Below are 17,254 nucleotides of genomic sequence, written 5' to 3'. Positions count from 1 at the left end.
GGTAGGGATGGTGTTATAGCAGGGGCCACTCTAGCTAGAGTATCCACAAACAATGAAATCTAAAGCACAGACGTGGGTGGGGAGTTCAGGTATGGATGTCTGATTACAAACTTAGTTGTTACCTACAAATTACTAGACTCGAGATCAGGGGTGGGCAAACTTTTTGACTCAAGGGCCACAATGGGTTCTTAAACTGGACCGGAGGGCCGGAACAAAAGCATGGATGGAGTGTTTGTGTGAACTAATATAAATTCAAAGTAAACATCATTACATAAAAGGGTACGGTCTTTTTTTTTTTTAGTTTTATTCATTTCAAACGGGCCATATCCGCCCCCCGGGCCGTAGTTTGCCCACGGCTGCTCTAGATCCAATACCACCACGAATCTCTTCTGCTTAGGTTTCACACTGTGTCTGTCCTTTTTATTAGGCCTGGGTCCTGGGGGAACAACCCCAGCCTAATTCTGTGAGTCTCCTATTATTCAAGAATTCTGTATTGAGACTAAAATCCTGAACTTTCAGCTTAGCTTCACATTTTTTCATTCTACATGGTGGCACCTTTGTCCACTAATTGATAATATCCTCTCATCAAGAGAAACTTCTTGATATATAATACGTGCCACTGGCCTAACCGAATCCCTTGTCCCAGTCAATCAGGACCCCTGTCTTTATGCTAGCCACCAGCCAGAAAGAAGGCGTGTTGTTTCCTCATCTGTAAAATGTGAGCTGACCCTAGGTGATATCTAACGTCTGAATAGCTTTAAAATCCAGAGATTCTAAGTCGATACTGCATAGAAGTTTTGCTCTTTTCTTTCTGGTTCAGGATTTCTTAATGTAGTGTTTCCTTATGAGTATACTTATTATATCTGAGCCAGAATCTAACTTTGAGATTTAAAAAATCTGGCAGAAAGGATGTGATATGAACAACAATACACTCTTTTTATCAACAGCTGACTCACCTCTCTTCATTGTTTTCCATCTGATTGGGAAAAGCAGCGAAGTCTAGCAGTAATTTAATGGCATCAAGGTATCCGTTGTTACAGGACCAGTGCAAAGCTGTTCTTCCCTACAAGCATGAGCAAAAATCAAGTACATCTGCAGTAGGTATTTTTGAACACATAGTTAATTATACTAACTCAAAAAATAAGCAATTCTCTCCTAAAATTACTTAATTACAATAAGGAAAAATATTAAGTATACAGTGGAGGAAAGGATGGTATCATAACCAAGTGACCAAAATTATCACTCCATTATGTGGCATCATTTAAAGAAGAAGTAAGACCAATCTTACACAAATTCATTAGGAGAATAAGAAAAGAGGTACTTCTTCCTAACTCTTTTTATAAGGTCAGTGTAACCCTGCTACCGAAACTTGACAAGTATAATACAAGGAAGAAAAATTATAGGTCAAACTCTCTCATGAACATAGATGAAAAAATCTCAAAATATTAGCAAATAAAATCCACTAACATATACATTTTAAAAATATATCGTGTGGCATTAGCATCTGAAAAAATGTATTCAATCAATGTAATTCACCATATTAACAGCAAAAAGGACAGAAATACTATCATGTTGATATATGCAGAAATAGCATGACAGAAATTAAACAGCTATTTGTGATTTTAAAAAAGCTCTTAGCAAGTAGAAATATAAGAGAACATATAGAAATATCATATTCAATGGTAAAATATTTAAAGCTTTGTCCTTGAGAAACTAGAATGAGTTAAGAATGTCAACTATCACCAATTCCATTCAACATTATATTGGAGGTCTTAGGTAGTTCAATAATTTAAGACAAGAAGTGAAAGGTGTAAGGAATGGAAAGGAAGAAAGAAAAATGTTATTATTCACATACAGCGTGATTATTATGTAGATAATCCAAAATAGTACACATAAAAACATGACATATAAAAGTAGAACTGTAAAGTAGATTAATATAGTACTTATGTAAGAAACTGGCAACTTGTAAAAAATGTAAAAGGTATAGCAAATTATAAAAGATGTATTTTTAATAACTTAGGTATAAGGACCATATTTATATTTTTTCATTATGTTAATTTTATATAGTAACAATCTTGATAAATATTTATTGAAGGAATTAATAGGACATATATTTTCTGACTTGGAAAACATAATATACTAGGATATTTAAGGAGTTAAAGTAATTAAAGTAGCAAAAAGTCAATATTGGCTAAATTGAAAGAAAGCAATATATTACTACACAGCTGGGGGAAGCATAGATTAACCTATATGCTTTAGAAATCAGTTCAACAGTATATACCAGAGCATAAGCATTCATATACCATTCATTCTTTGATTCAATAATCTCACTTAGGGGAAATTATTCCAAGGTAATAATATAAATAAATAAAGTTAAATGCACAAAGGTGATTAATGAAACATGATCTGTAATAAAGAACATGTGTCCAGCAATAGGAAGTTACTTATTTAATTCTAAAATCTGGGTAACAGGCATAGTTTGGACCCTGACTCCCTCCAACCTGCCACTGTAGTCCCCTTAGGGTAATTATTTAGGCTCCATGAGCTTTAAGTTCTTCATCTGTAAAATGGGGATAATAATAGTAACTACGCTATAGAATTTATGCGAGGATTGAACTCTCTTAGAACTTTGGGATGTTAAACATCCATGATTATGAAAAAGATTATAAACCAAATAAGAAAATATTGGTGATAATTTTAAGTGAACAAAACCAAATGTGGTTTGTAAAATCACATCATATATTTATATACATACATATCCATATGCCATGTATATATACTTTACAATGTTACAGAGTTATTCCCATTATGACTTTGTTAAATTATATAGGTATATGGGCAAGGATTTGAAGAGAGCATAAATTTGCATGTTTCTCTTTTATTAGTGTAGATGGGCAAGGACTTGAAGAGAGCATGGGCAAATAAAAATCATTTTTAATTAGCAGATTTGTGGGGGATCTCTTCATTTGGCAAATTGTCGTTTTACTTAATTTCAGTGAACAAAGAAAAAATACTCTAAACACTTTGGAGCAGACAATATAGAAAAGACCCAGCCTTTCTACCTCTTTGTCTTGAATGTTAGGGTCTGCATTATTCTCCATGAGCACTGCCATGCAGTTGATGTATCCCCCATACGCAGCACACTGCAGAGGGGTTCTTCCTGCGTAATCTTGCACATTTGGATTGATCTTATTTTCTATCAATATCTGGCAAACATCGGCATTTCCTCCCAGCGCTGCCCAATGAAGAAGAGAATGACCGTCCTGGTCAACTAGATCTACCCTTGCTCCACCTGGAAAAGCAAGAATATAATGAAAATGACTATCATAGAGAACAAACAGATTCTTATATGCTTTATGCTTAGCAGAATGCTTTCACATATATTATCTACTTCAGATGTTTACAATAAGCCTTGGTCAGGTTTGGCATCATTTCCCTTTTACAGAAGATAAAACAGGATCAGGCAGGTGAAGTAACTGCCAAAATCACACAACTACCAATAGGTAGAGGTAGGCCCTGTGTTTCTTGATGCCAGGCGGGTGGTCTACCCGCTATCCTCTACCCAGGCGGCTCTGCTATGTAAGGCTGTGTATTTCAAATGGTGAATGCAAGAATTCCTACATTTTGAGAGTGACTTTTTTTTTTTTATTGTTGACACTATTAGGAGCACTCGTAATAACTAACCTTTAATAAGGGTCTGAATCACATCTTTGTGTCCCATCTCACAGGCTCGGAAAAGTGGAGTATGTTTCATGACATCAGTAGCATCTACTTGAGCATTATTTTCCAATAATAGCTTCACGGTGCTGACATGGCCAGAAAGGGCAGCAGCATGTAAAGCTAAAAAGGGAGCAAGAGAAGGTGATAAACTCATTAATTTTTTGTTATGTTTTTGTTGATTTCAGATAGAGGGAGAGGGAGGACGGGAGGGGGAGGGGGATAGAGATAGAAACATCAATGATGAGAATCATCGATAGGCTGCCTTCTTCACGCCCCCTACTGGGGATCGAATCCACAACCTGGGCATGTGCCCTGACTGGGAATCGAACCCTGACTTCCTGGTTCATGGGTGGACACTCAACCACTGAGCCACACCAGCTGGGCTGATGAACTCTTTAATAACAACTTTACCTTTTTATTATTCTAACTATGCATCTTTTCCTGTTTTGATTTCCCTATCAGTTTGGCTAAATGCAATCTGATCTTAAAGATTCTCTTTTTCACTTTTGTAGATTTCTATCTTCCTTTCTATTCATAGTATTACTCACACTTTTCCCTTTCTCATCTCACTATTTTCTTCCTTTGCATCCTATTGGTCTGAAATTGTCCCCTCTTCTCTGTTACTATTTTACTATCTTTTCCTCTTTCTGAGAGAGTGAGAGATAAACAACAAAGAAGACAAATAATTTAAATGATGCAGGCAACACTGTCCACTGAACCCCCTCAATAAGCATATGCCCGAGGGATGGTGGCAGGAGACATCAATCCTTCCTTCAGTGGTTACACGAGCTACTTCTGTGGCTGCTACCCACATGCTACTGAGAGTTCGCACATCTTACTGCATTGAGTGCCTTTTTCATACAATATGGCTCCAAAGACACGTCAGCAATTTCCTCAGGGCCCAGTTTAGGAAAGAGCAATTCCTCTCAGCACTGGAGAAAACACTGCGATGGAATGTGGTCTCTTCTCTGGTGCTTTTGGAAGAGGTTTCAAAGACTGGCTGTGACTATATGTGAGTTTCATGTTGGGCTGACCCCTGCTATGTTATTCCACTTTAGTGCTTGTCTCATCCCGTCACTCTTTAAATTCTATTTAAATTCACTCTATAAATTCTGCTGAATTCTAACTATCTAGAAGCCTGGGCCAATTCTTTCTAAGTGTTATGGCTCTATAGTACCTAGAACAAACAAACAAACCCACTGGACCCATATGCCTAAACAAGAAAGTATTAGATAGTGATGAATAGCATAATTAAAGAAGGAAGTAACAGAAGATATTTTGATTTTAGAGTGACTGGTGGTTAGGGAAAGCTTTGCTAAGGAACTGGCATTTAAGCTGAGACCTGAATGAGAAACGCGGTGATCTGGAGAGAGAGTAGCTGGGGCAAAGGGAACAGTCAGGACAGGACAAGAATGGATGTGCGTTTAGGGAAGGCAAGGAAGCTGCAGCACGGCAGGCAGGAAAGGCCAGGTCATGAGTGGCCATGTGGTAGACACCACGGCAGGCAGGAAAGGCCAGGTCATGAGTGGCCATGCGGTAGACACTGAAGGGCGTTGAAGAGGTGAGTGAGATTGTCTGATTTATGGCTTAAACAGAAAACCGCTAGCTGTTCTCAGGGAAATGCATTGTAGTAGACTAGGATATAAGCAAGGAGCTCAGTTAAAACCATTGCAGTAGACTGGGTGAAAAATGATGGCTCAAACTAGGGTGGCAGGAGTGGAGAAGGAGAGAAAGAAAAAGATTTAGAATATATTTTGGAGGGGGAGTCAACAGGACTTGTTGACAGGATTTGAAATAGGATCTCTGTCCACATCGTCTGGAAATCTGCATTTCGACCAACAGTCCTAATAATTCCTATGCATACTTGAGTTTGAGAACTCTGACCTAAATGGATAGAGTTGGTGTGGCCTAGACAAGATTCAGATGGGTGTGTGAGATTTCACATATCTGAAGTTCTGTCACTTCAGATATGTAAAGAGAGCACAGAGTGGGACATTCAGGTTGACAAATTTTAGCTCAGTATAAGGAAGAGAATTTTAGAAGAGTTAGGTTAAAAGTAAAGCACTGGGTTCCCTATATTGGAGCTGTTCGAACAGAGGCTGAAAGACAAGTACTGAAGAATGGTGTGATGCAGATTAGAGCACGATACTCCAGTTATTTTCACATTTTAAGAGCATAAGAATGGTTTTTCCCCAAAATGAAATTTTTATAAAACATTCAACATATAAAAAAAATTAGAATTGTTCTGCTGAAACAGGGGTAGAAGGTTATCCACTTAAGCATACACACTCCCAGTTCATCTGTATAAAAAGCCTGTTGTCCCAAAGAACACAGCTGAAAAACTCCGGACCGGGACTAATTCTAAGGTGCTTGCTAATTCTGAAACCCTATAATTCTGTGATAGGGCACAAGGATGCAATAGATACTCTTCAGATAAACATCAATGTCACATAAAAACACACAGCACAACATGAATTAAGTAAAAAAGATAGATCAAACGATTTTATTAAAGGAATTTCCCCATTTCTGAGTATTTGCATTTACTTTATTTTAAAATGACCTTAGACTTAAATATTGTTGCTTCCTCTTTGAAAAAGTGCCACAAGTTTACATAGAAGTGCTATTTTTTAAAAGTTAAATTTATGCTATGGAAAATTTAAACATATTCAAAAGTAAAGACAGTAAACTCAATATAGCCATCATCTGGCTTCGGCAATTATCAGCACATGGCTTGCTGTGCTCCCTCTAACTGCCATCAATCCCCCTCACTTTTTATTGCTTTTATTGAAATTTTAGAATCATATCCTTCCATTTGTAAATATTTTATTTATTGATTTTTTAAAAAATATTTATATTGATTTCAGAGAGGAAGGGAGAGGAGAAAGAGAGAGAGAGACAGACAGACAGACATCAATGAGAGACTCATTGATCACCTGCCTCCTGCACGCCCCCTACTGGGGTTGAGCCCAGCACCCAGGCATGTGCCCTTGACGGGTATCAAACCCGGGACCCTTCAGTCCACAGGCTGACGCTCTACCCACTGAGCAAAACTGGCTAGGGCCATTTGTAAATATTTTAGTAAGTGTATCTGCAATACATGTGTTTTTTAGAAACACAACCACTATATTAGTCAGGGTCCATTTAGGAGACAGACACCACACTAGAGTTGAGGGGACAATTGCATATTAGCCTTTTATTATATAGGATACTTTTGAAAGTTAAGCCTTTATCAAACATTATATTACCTAAAAACTCTTTAAGAATAATTTAGAGGGTGTGGTGGTATAGGCATAAGGAGAGAGATTATTATTAGGTGTAGCTACTTCCCTCTCCACTCTTGCCCCAGTGCTGAATCAATGTTTTTGATGGCAAAGAAAGATCTTAATCAGGACAACACGTAGATGCAAATGGCTCTGGTATGTTTCTACAAATAAGAGGACATAACACCGAGAAGCCCATAGCGGAGTGTTTATTCTATTCCGTGTTATTGTGCTGTTGTGTGATTTTTCGTTTTTGACTTGCAAGTAGGATGTAGTACACAAGAAAGAGACCTCCAGCTGCCAGTGAACGCTAAAAATCTTGTACCTTTCTTATTTACCAGCACACAGTTAAAGGACTCTCTTATTAGAGGAGATTAAAAGAAAATCTGTAATACTATCAGCAATAAAAAATATATTTAAAAATGAAAAAAAGACAGATAGAAAAAGATATTTTGCATTCTACTTTGGCCCAATCTCATTGTACATTCTCCACTTATAAGAGAAAAAAATTTTTTAAAAGATTTGCAGCTTAGAAGAGGAGCCCTGAAGAACCGAAACTCAGATTCTGGTGCTGATGTCTGAGGAGGGCGCTGAGGGTGCTCTGAGGTGAGTGATGGAAAACTGCAAGGTGAAATTAACATTGCCATTAGAACGAAATATCACTGCTGTGTTGAAGAAGACTTACTACAGTGATGTCACAGGAACAGTAAACTAAAACAAGAACCGCAAGCAAACAGGAAGATATAATCCCCTGCTGCTCACTCAGCTTCCAATCTCCCACTACTGTCCCCTATGGGTTGATTCTAACAGGGCCCTTGTGGGCAAAGGTGAAATGCAGATCCCCAGCCTCAGCATTCCAAAGAAAGGTTAGTCCTGTTACCATACCTAAACAAATTAACAAAACTTCTGTAATATCAAATATCCAGACAGTGTTCTTATTATCCTGATGGCTTTACCATTTTTTATACTTTATTTATTTGAATCAAGATCCAAATAATGTCTGTATATTGAGGTTGATAAGAACACCTTTTTTAAAAAAGCAAATCTGAATCTATGATTATTATTATTTTGTTGCTTTTATATTTTTACTTTTTATTATAGTTTAGAACTCTTTTTCTCAAGGGGGAGGATAAAACAACCCTGTAGAGGAATGATGGAGAGGAACTATTTTCACAGACAAGAAATGTCAGGAAGCATCTCTGACATATAATAAAACCCTAGGGAGAAAGAGCCCAGGGAACTAATGAATCTGAGAATAATTTAGGTATGAATTCCAACCATGGTGCACATAAGAAAGACACGTTTGGTCAGAAGGATGCAAGTACTCTCATCTATACTTTATTAAAATACATGAAAAGTTAGACTAAAAGTAAGGCTAGTGATAAAGTGAAAGACTGCATTCTAATGGAAGTCAGACAGAAAATTAAATGTTCAAACCATTTACAGACTCAATGTCCTATGTATCTGAACTATACCTCTTAAGAAGTGTAAGGCTGCCTGGCTGGGTGGCTCAGTTGGTTGGAGCATCATCCTGTAAACCAAAAGGTTGTGGGTTCGAGCCCCAGTCCGGCACATAGGAGAGGCAACCGATTGATGTTTCCTTCTATCTTTCTCTCTCGTTCTCACTCAATAATAAAAATTTAAAAAAACATATCCTCAGGTGACGATTTAATATTAAAAAAAGAAGAAGCTTAAGGTCTACTGTGAGACTTTATTAAGAAACTAGAGGCCCGGTACACACATTCGTGCACAGGTGGGGTCCAGCCAGCCTTCTCCAATCAGGACCATCGGGCTGGGCCAGCTGGGGGCAGGGGCTGCGGGCTGTTGGCCAGCCGCCCCACCCGCCATCGAACTCCTAGTCGAACTCCTGGTCGAGGGGACAATTGCATATTAGCCTTTTATTATATAGGATACTTTTGAAAGTTAAGCTTTTATCAAACATTATATTACCTAAAAACTCTTTTAAAATAATTTAGAGGGTGTGGTGGTATAGGTATAAGGAGAGAGATTATTATTAGGTCTAGCTACTCCCCTCTCCACTCTTGCCCCAGTGCTGAATCAATGTTTTTGATGGCAAAGAAAGATCTTAATCAGGACAACAAGTAGATGCAAATGGCTCTGGTATGTTTCTACAAATAAGAGGACATAACACCGAGAAGCCCATAGCTGAGTGTTTATTCTATTCCGTGTTATTGTGCTGCTGTGTGATTTTTCTTTTTTGACTTGCAAGTAGGATGTAGTACACAAGAAAGAGACCTCCAGCTGACAGTGAAAGCTAAAAACCTTGTACCTATCTTATTAACCAGCACACAGTTAAAGGACTCTCTTATTAGAGAAAGAGAGTGAAAGAAGCATCTAAGAGCTTTTGATGCAAAGCTGACTTGAAGCTTTGAAGCTTCTAGAATCATGGGAGGCTATCTTTAAAATGGCAGGATGAGGTCATGCTAAATCTGAGAAAAGAGCACATTAAATGAGACTGGTGAGACTATCCTTATGGTGAGAATATACTTAGATGTGTGCATTCCTTAAAATAACGCTAATTTTTGAAAATACAATTAATAACTACTAAATATGCATAGTTTTAAAGTATGGGTTTATGCTTTTTTACACTAAGATAATCAGAAGAGTGCCCATAATCATGTTTAAGGAGCAACCAGGGTTTTAAACCAAATGCCAACATTCACCTGGTAGAAACATAGGCTAATTTTGGTCATAATACTTAGAGGAAGAAGGCCCTTGAGTGATCTCCTGGCAACCTAAACTGAAAAAGCAAAAATGAAAGTCATATAATGTTTTATTAGGAACAACGATTTTAAGGTTCTGTTGTACATTTTATAGCATCACTTACATTTTGGAGCCTGAATAAAAGAAAATCAATTATGTCTACCAGTTCTTACCTGTACCTCCATATTTGTCTGCCATGTTGATATCAATGTCAGACTTTAAACTCAGCATAGTCCTAAGGACATCATCACTGCCTTTCCCAGCAGCCCACATAAAGGATGTTCTTCCTTCGAGGTCTGAGTCATCTTTTACTGAAGGATGTTTTAAAAAGACCTTAACTGTTTCCTGTAAGAAAACTTCATTTAAAAATCTGAGACAAGAGAGCAGTATTTTTTATGGTAACAAAGCAACTGTTATATGTGATTTCTACTAATAAGCAAAGTATTTTTCCCTACTTTTGAATCAAATGAAATGATTGTAGGTTTTTTTGGTTATTGTTACTGTTTTGCAAAAAGAATTAAAACCTCTTATAAATGAATAAAGTCCAAGAAAATTAATGGGCTTAATATTAAGCTTAGAATTTTGCATAATTATTAAAAAAATAATCTCTGGGATTGGCAGATTATCCCAAACAAGTATTTCTTTGAATGAACATCCATAATGTTCTACAATTTTTCTTAGTCCCATGAGCATAGTTACTTAATTACTGGTATCTGTACATATGTTAAATTTGGAGTCTAGACTTGGGTTCAAGATCTTGGGCAAGTCTTTTAATCTCTTGGAACCTTGGTTTCTTCATATGTAAATAGGGCTAACATGTTCTATCTCATAGTCTTGTGTTGAAACATGGATTGAGTTCTGATTTTTATAGATTGACTAGACTAGGCCAACTTATTTTCTTATCTCTTTGTAATAAGAAAGATATCTTCTTCAAAATCTACTTTGTATTTTTTCTGAGATCTTGGAAGATAAAAGAAGATAATGGTTAGCCAGAACTCTAGGTGATAAATAAAATAAATTTTTATGAATGTCTGCAAGAAAGGACTATAGCTATAGTTCCGTGAGTACCAGCGAGAAAGAAGGGTGGAAATATGACTTTGGCAATCTGAGTACTCATTGTATTCAATGGTGCAGTTGGGGAGGTCAGGAAGATAGAAGTATACTATGCTGATGACAGCATTCTAATAATTTAATGAAACCAAAGGTTTCACTATGCATACCATGTAGAAGGCATCAAAATCAACCTTGACTGCTTTAATGCTCACTTCTTGGCTTCTTGGTGGCCACTCATGCTCAAGGAGCTGAAGCAGCCTAGACACTATCATGTTCTGGCTGGACTGAGTGACAAAATGGATGAGAAAGTGCCTTGTAAATTATAAAATTTGGTAAGTGAAGAACTTTTAATATTATTCAATATCTTTGGAAATATCAATAATTCATATGACTGCTTTCTCAGGTATATAAAGGACACAATTATCAGCACTAGTAATAATAAGAAGGCGTTCCATTTTTTGAGTACCTGCTCAATGCCAAGACTACAGTAAGCACATGTCATAAATTTTCCCTAATCCTTACAACAATCCTGAAAGAAAAGGTATAATTAACATCGTTTACATATGAAGAAACTAAGACTCAAGGAGGTTAAGAAATTTGTGCAAAGTCGCACGGCCAGCAAATACCACAGTCAGGAATGAGCCAAGGTTTATCTAGTTCCAAAGCTTTGCCACAGTGCCTTCAGGACAGCTGTAGATTGCTGAACACTAAGTTTTCCTCAGTGCTATAAAAGTCACAAAAAGATGAAGTATACTTACAGTAAGGCAAATGTTACACTGAGCAGTAAAAATAAAAACTGCATAAAACTTCCCATGTGACAATTTTATAAAAGCTCAGACTATCTTTTGCATTACAGAGTTAACAATACAGACAATTGTTGAAAGATAATTACTGTACAAACTCACATACTAGTATAGTAAGCACATGTAAATGGTGAAATTTGAATAAGGTCAGTGGGTTGTATCCATGTCTATTTCCTGTTTATGAGACTGCATTACATTTTTGCAAGATGTTACCATTGATGTAGATGGGGTGAAGGGAACATTGGAGCTCGCTGTTTCATTTCTTACAACTGCCTATGAATTTACAATCATATAAAAATTAAAATTTAATTAAGAAAAAAGATAATTGTCATGTTTTACTTACAGCAAAGTTACTCTGAGCTGCATAGTGCAAGGGTGTTGCTCCTTGGCTGTCGGAGGGGATGGTTCCAGACTTATTTCTTTCTAAAAGGAGATGGACAATCTGTGCATGGCCTGAAAGCAGACACAACAAGGTAGCGATCACATACAAAGGGCGTTAATTAACTTATAATCTATTTAAAGGAAAGGGGTAAGAAAAATCACTAGCACATACATATAACATTCAAATGGTTTCTGAGGAGCAGCCCTCAGTGCAGCCTCTTCTAACTTCTCATTAAAATACTATGATAATGTAGGACAAAGGCAAAAACTACCACACTAAAAACTTAAATCTTCTACCAGGAAGGAAATGACATTAATTACTGTTTCCAGATTGAGAAAAAAGAATGTTAGGGTATCGGCTTACTGCATTCCCTGGCTTCACTTTAGAACTGCCCTTGGGAAAGGTGGAAGCTGCACTAGAAACTAGAAGCCAGCCCCACTGGGCCATCGGTGCTCCTGGTCTCCGGGTTCCACTGCACAACCAATCCGAACTGCACGGTTGTTCTCTTCTACTGTCAGGGAGCACAAACTGTAATATAATCTCCTGTGATCTCCGAGGCCTCCTATCAATCCCCCAATCTTTTAACATCTAAGCAATGATTTCAAATCCCCAAAAAACAAGTGGGCAGGAATGAGGAGGTGGCTGGTGGTACAGAAAATATTCTACAATGCATTCTGGAGGATGTAGTCTCCACAAGTGAAGAACGGTAGAAAGGATCAAAGAATGAACAAACCTGCTAGTAGTGTATCTAGGAAACCTGAATTTCACAAATCCTCTTCCTTCAGCATACTGAAGAACCAGGCAGCGAAGCAGACGCCACATTAGCAGGGCAAGGACACGCTGCACGAAAGCCAGGCAGGAGGAAGGACTTTCGTGAGCACTGTGCTCATCGCCCCGCTCTCCAGCTGTGGTTGGAGATGGATTTCTCCAGCACACAAACAAAGCAGGATCAAAGGCAATCTACGCCCTGTGGTCAACTGAAACACATCCTATCTTGTCTGAAGGATAAAACACCACCAGAAAGATGAAGAGCATACCTCAGAAAGTGATCTAGAGAAGGATCCAGAGGAAAATTCAGGAAACTGCTTGGCATCTTCGACTAAGTACAAAGAGATGGCCTCTATGAAACAAAACAGAATATCCTAAGAAGAAAATGGACTGGAATGAAAAGGTAATGGAAGGAAGTAAAAAGGGAACTAGACAGAGATAAAAGGAAATATGGATGAGAGAAGGAAATCAAACTATAATCTATAAGAGGCAGAAAACAAGCAGAACTTATGGAACAAAAAGTCAATTTAATGACATGGAGACAAGTTTGTGAAGTCCTCCCAGAATGCAGAAGAAAAGGAAAAAGGGATGAATCTGTACATGGAAATAAACTCTAATTAAATAATTTAAAAAATAAGACCACAATAATAATTGGGAAAAAAACCTCCGGTTATATTAACAAATACTAAAAGAGCAATAAAAGTGTGCTAAGTTCCTCATTTTAAATAGATTGGAATGAACATATGCAGTTTTGCTCTTGACTTTGACTGAGGCTTAAAAAGCTTTTGATCAATTTAAAGGTAACCACTAATAAAACTTAAATAGGCTCCTGAAACATTAGGCAATTCAAAACCAAATAACAACAAACCTAATCCACACACCAAAAGGCAGAAAAACAACAGAAAAACAAAAGCAAATTAAAAACAAAAATACCAATAATAATCAAAGAGCAGAATAGCAGAAAAAATAGCAAATAATATATAAGAATAACTATGTAAAACTCCTGCACTAAAAGAGAAAGACTCTCAGATTGACCCCAAAATCAGACACATATATGTACTCTCTCATCTAAAGAAAGTGATACCCAAAAAGGTTAAGTAAAAGGCATATCAGGAAAATATAAAGAAAAAAATCAAATATGATTGTATTAGCACAAACATAAACTTAAACCTCTCCTCCCCCCAAATTAAGGCATTGAATGTGAAAAGAGGATTATTTTACATTGGTATTTGTCAATAAATGTGCATTACTTTTATGATAAAAACTAGAGGCCCACTGCACAAATTCGTGCATGGGTGGGGTTCCTTGGCCTGGCCAGCAATTGGGCTGATTGGGGACTGTCTTGCCCAGTCCTGATTGGGGCCGATCGGGCCAGCTGGTCAGGCAGAGGGACAATGGGAGGTTGGCCAGCGGTGAGAGCTGGCTGTGGGAGCACAATGACCACCAGTGTGCATTGAGTGTCTTCCCCCTGGTGGTCAGTGCACATCATAGCGACCAGTCGTTCAGTCGACTGGTCATAATGGTCACTTAGGCTTTTATATATATAAATTAAAAGACATGATGTTGAAATGAAAACTAATATATGACAGAACACATATTATTAAAATTTAAGCATAAATAGAGGGATTTAGGTGTAAAATGGTGCCACATAATTAGAAATATAAATAATTAAATGGAAGATGGGAGTTAGGAAAAGAGAAGGCATAGAAAAAGTTTCCTATACTCACACAGTTCCTCCTACTGTTCATCTTCTGATTCACATTCAACTCACCTAGTAGAGCTGCCCAGTGAAGTGGAGTTCGAAACAAGTTATCATAAGATGTTATATTGCAGCTTTCATATGAGGTCAAGACATCAACCACTGTCATGTTCCCATCAGCAACTGCAAAGTGAAGAGGTGTTCGCCCCTCATAGTCTTGCCAGTTCAGTAAAGACTCCGTTGGAGCAGCATCCTATTTTTAAGGAACCAGAGATTTCAGACACATATATCCTCAATAAAACACATTTGACATATTAACTGAGTAGTTTTCTAAACTTTATGTTCTCTCTCAGCATAGTAAAGTGATACAATTTTATTTTCATATTTAACCATAAAAAGTATAGAAAAGATATAATAAATACCATTCACGGACTATCTAGATTGAATAGGTATAATATTTTGTGCTTGTGTATCTGGTATGGATTGAGCTAAAGCTGTATGTTTTGTTCTCTGCTCCCTATGTATACAACCATAAACAATACATAAATTTTGTATGTGTGTTTTTTAAATATTTACACTTATGCATTATACACTGCATATCCTTTGGCAATTTTTTTTCAACACTATATTTTGGGGTATCTATGTTGATACTAGTTAATCTTTAAGCCACAATGTAGTTACCCATTCTCCTACTGAAGGATACTTAGGTTATTTACATTTTCCCACTATTAACAATAATGCTGCAATGAACACACTTCCTTTACATGTCCGCTTGTAGCACATACGTTTCTCTAGACTAGAAACCTAGAGGGGGAATTACTAAGCTGGAATTGTTAAGCTGTTCTTCAAATAGTTGTTCCAATGAACACATACATGACAATGTGTAAAAGTTTTATTTCCCCAAATGCTGGCAAATTAACCATTTAGTATTATCAAGTTTACTACACTTTCCCCTTATAGGTATAAAAGGAATTTCTCTGTTGTTTTAATTTATAGTTTTTAGAAAGGCCATCCGGGTCTAGCAGCACCGTGGTACTCACCAGAATGCACCGCACTGTATGCACAGCGCTAGGATCTTTGTGGTTGGCTGCCCAGTGAAGTGGGATCTTGCCTTCGACATCAGGAATCCCAATGTTGGAATCATGCTTGATAAGCAGTTTCACGTGCTCAGGGTTGTTGTAGTAGGCACTCCAATGCAGAGCTGTTTGCTGCAAAATTGAGATTCTTAAAATAGTAACAACAGTAACAATACATGACCCATTGTTCCCAGGCTTTTACTGTGTAGCAGGCACTGTTGTAAGAGTTTTATGTATTTTATCTCATGTAGTTGTTATGAAATTCTGGGAGAAAGTGCCCTTGAATTTGCACACGATTGATAAGGAAACTGAGCACAAGGAGGATAAGTATTCTGCTCAAGGACATAAAGGTAGTAAGTGACCAAACTGAGATTTTAACACGGGCAGTCTGCCTCCACATCTGCTGTCCTTTTCATGGCAGGCATTCAGGTAATCAGAAACTAAGGAATGATAATACTGAGAAAGAGAAAAGCAGCCCAATAAATTATGAATAATTGTCAACAAAGTAAGTGATGGTCTTCATATTGTATCAAGCTACTTCATAATTTGACACAATGTTTTGAATTTTATTATTAAAAAATCCATGCATAGGAAATCATAGATCTGGAATTATTTTCTTATGTCAAAGAATAAATTTAGCTATAATTTTACATGATAAATTGTTAGACCTAGTTACTGATAAAAGATACATTTGGAAAATACAGCAAGATTTGCTTTATTTCAGATAAAAGTTAAAAATGAACATCCTAAATGGGCTGACATTACTTTAAAATCTCTTCTTCATTCTCATCAACATACCATAGTAAGACTGCTTTCTCTGCCAAGAGATTTATTAAGAAGACAAAAGTAGCACTGTCATCAAGTCAATCTAGAATAAGGTCATCTAACAGCAGGAACCAAGCTCATTTGTCACAATAAACACTTTATGTATACCCGAAATCAGCTTTCCTTCATCCCCCAAGGGGTCCCGGATTGCGAGAGGGTGCAGGCTAGGCCTAGGTACCTGCCGGTGCACGATTGGGGCTGGGGAGGGATTATGGGAGGGCTCCAGGGCATGTCTGGCCTGTCTCACCCAGTCCTGATTGGCCGGACCCCAGCAGCAAGCTAACCTACTGGTCTGAGAATCTGCCCCCTGGTGGTCAGTGTGCGTCATAGCGACTGGTCAAACTGTCAAACAAATGGTCGGACACTTTGCATATTAGGCTTTTATTATGTAGGATGGTATTCATTCAGAGTGTACCTATAGGCATTTAATATAAAGAGCCACTATTTAACTTACTACCTTTTATTTAGTAATAACTGCAAAACAAAAAAAAGTCACAAATACAATAGCAATGAATTGCCTATAACTATATTTTCAGTAAACAACATGTGCAATTTCTGTAATTCTTTTCTTTTCCCATGTAATGTTTGTTCTGAATGTATTTATTGAAATGTAATATTATGTCTGTTAAATCTAAGAGTAAAAAATTTGGGGTTGCATTTTTTATATTTTTGTTTTTATTTTTCTAGTAATTCTTTTTTTACTCTGGTAAAATTCCTATATAATAAAAGAGTGATATGCAAATTGACCATCACTCCAACATACAAGACGGCCACCCCCATGTGGTCAAAGATGGCCACCACAAAATGGCCGGCAGGGGAGGGCAGTTGGGGGTGATCAGGCCTGAAAGGGAGGGCAGTTGGGGGTGATCAGGCCTGCAGGGGAGGGCAGTTGGGGGTGATCAGGCCAGCAGGGGAGAGCAGTTAGGGGCAACCAGGCTGGCAGG

At 37.5% G+C, this 17,254-nt stretch overlaps 1 protein-coding gene across 5 annotated transcripts in view; it reads right to left on the bottom strand.

Annotated features, from left to right (window-relative positions):
* INVS (inversin) overlaps positions 1-17,254 on the bottom strand; it is a 125,388-nt gene that overhangs the window by 36,930 nt on the left and 71,204 nt on the right. For all 5 annotated transcript variants that reach the window (XM_014543225.1, XM_005870658.2, XM_014543224.1 and 2 more), the window contains exons 5-11: positions 15,450-15,617; positions 14,482-14,662; positions 11,904-12,013; positions 9,878-10,049; positions 3,685-3,840; positions 3,063-3,292; positions 957-1,063 (exon numbers count right to left, since the gene is read on the bottom strand). In XM_014543225.1, the coding sequence (XP_014398711.1) occupies positions 957-1,063; positions 3,063-3,292; positions 3,685-3,840; positions 9,878-10,049; positions 11,904-12,013; positions 14,482-14,662; positions 15,450-15,617 (1,124 nt within the window). The remainder of the gene's footprint in view (positions 1-956; positions 1,064-3,062; positions 3,293-3,684; positions 3,841-9,877; positions 10,050-11,903; positions 12,014-14,481; positions 14,663-15,449; positions 15,618-17,254) is intronic.

Source organism: Myotis brandtii, unplaced genomic scaffold (genome assembly GCF_000412655.1).
Source record: "Myotis brandtii unplaced genomic scaffold, ASM41265v1 scaffold320, whole genome shotgun sequence".
NCBI classification, from domain to species: Eukaryota; Metazoa; Chordata; class Mammalia; order Chiroptera; family Vespertilionidae; genus Myotis; species Myotis brandtii.
The sequence above is the reverse complement of the archived record's forward strand: the minus strand, read 5'-3'. Positions and strand labels throughout refer to the sequence as shown.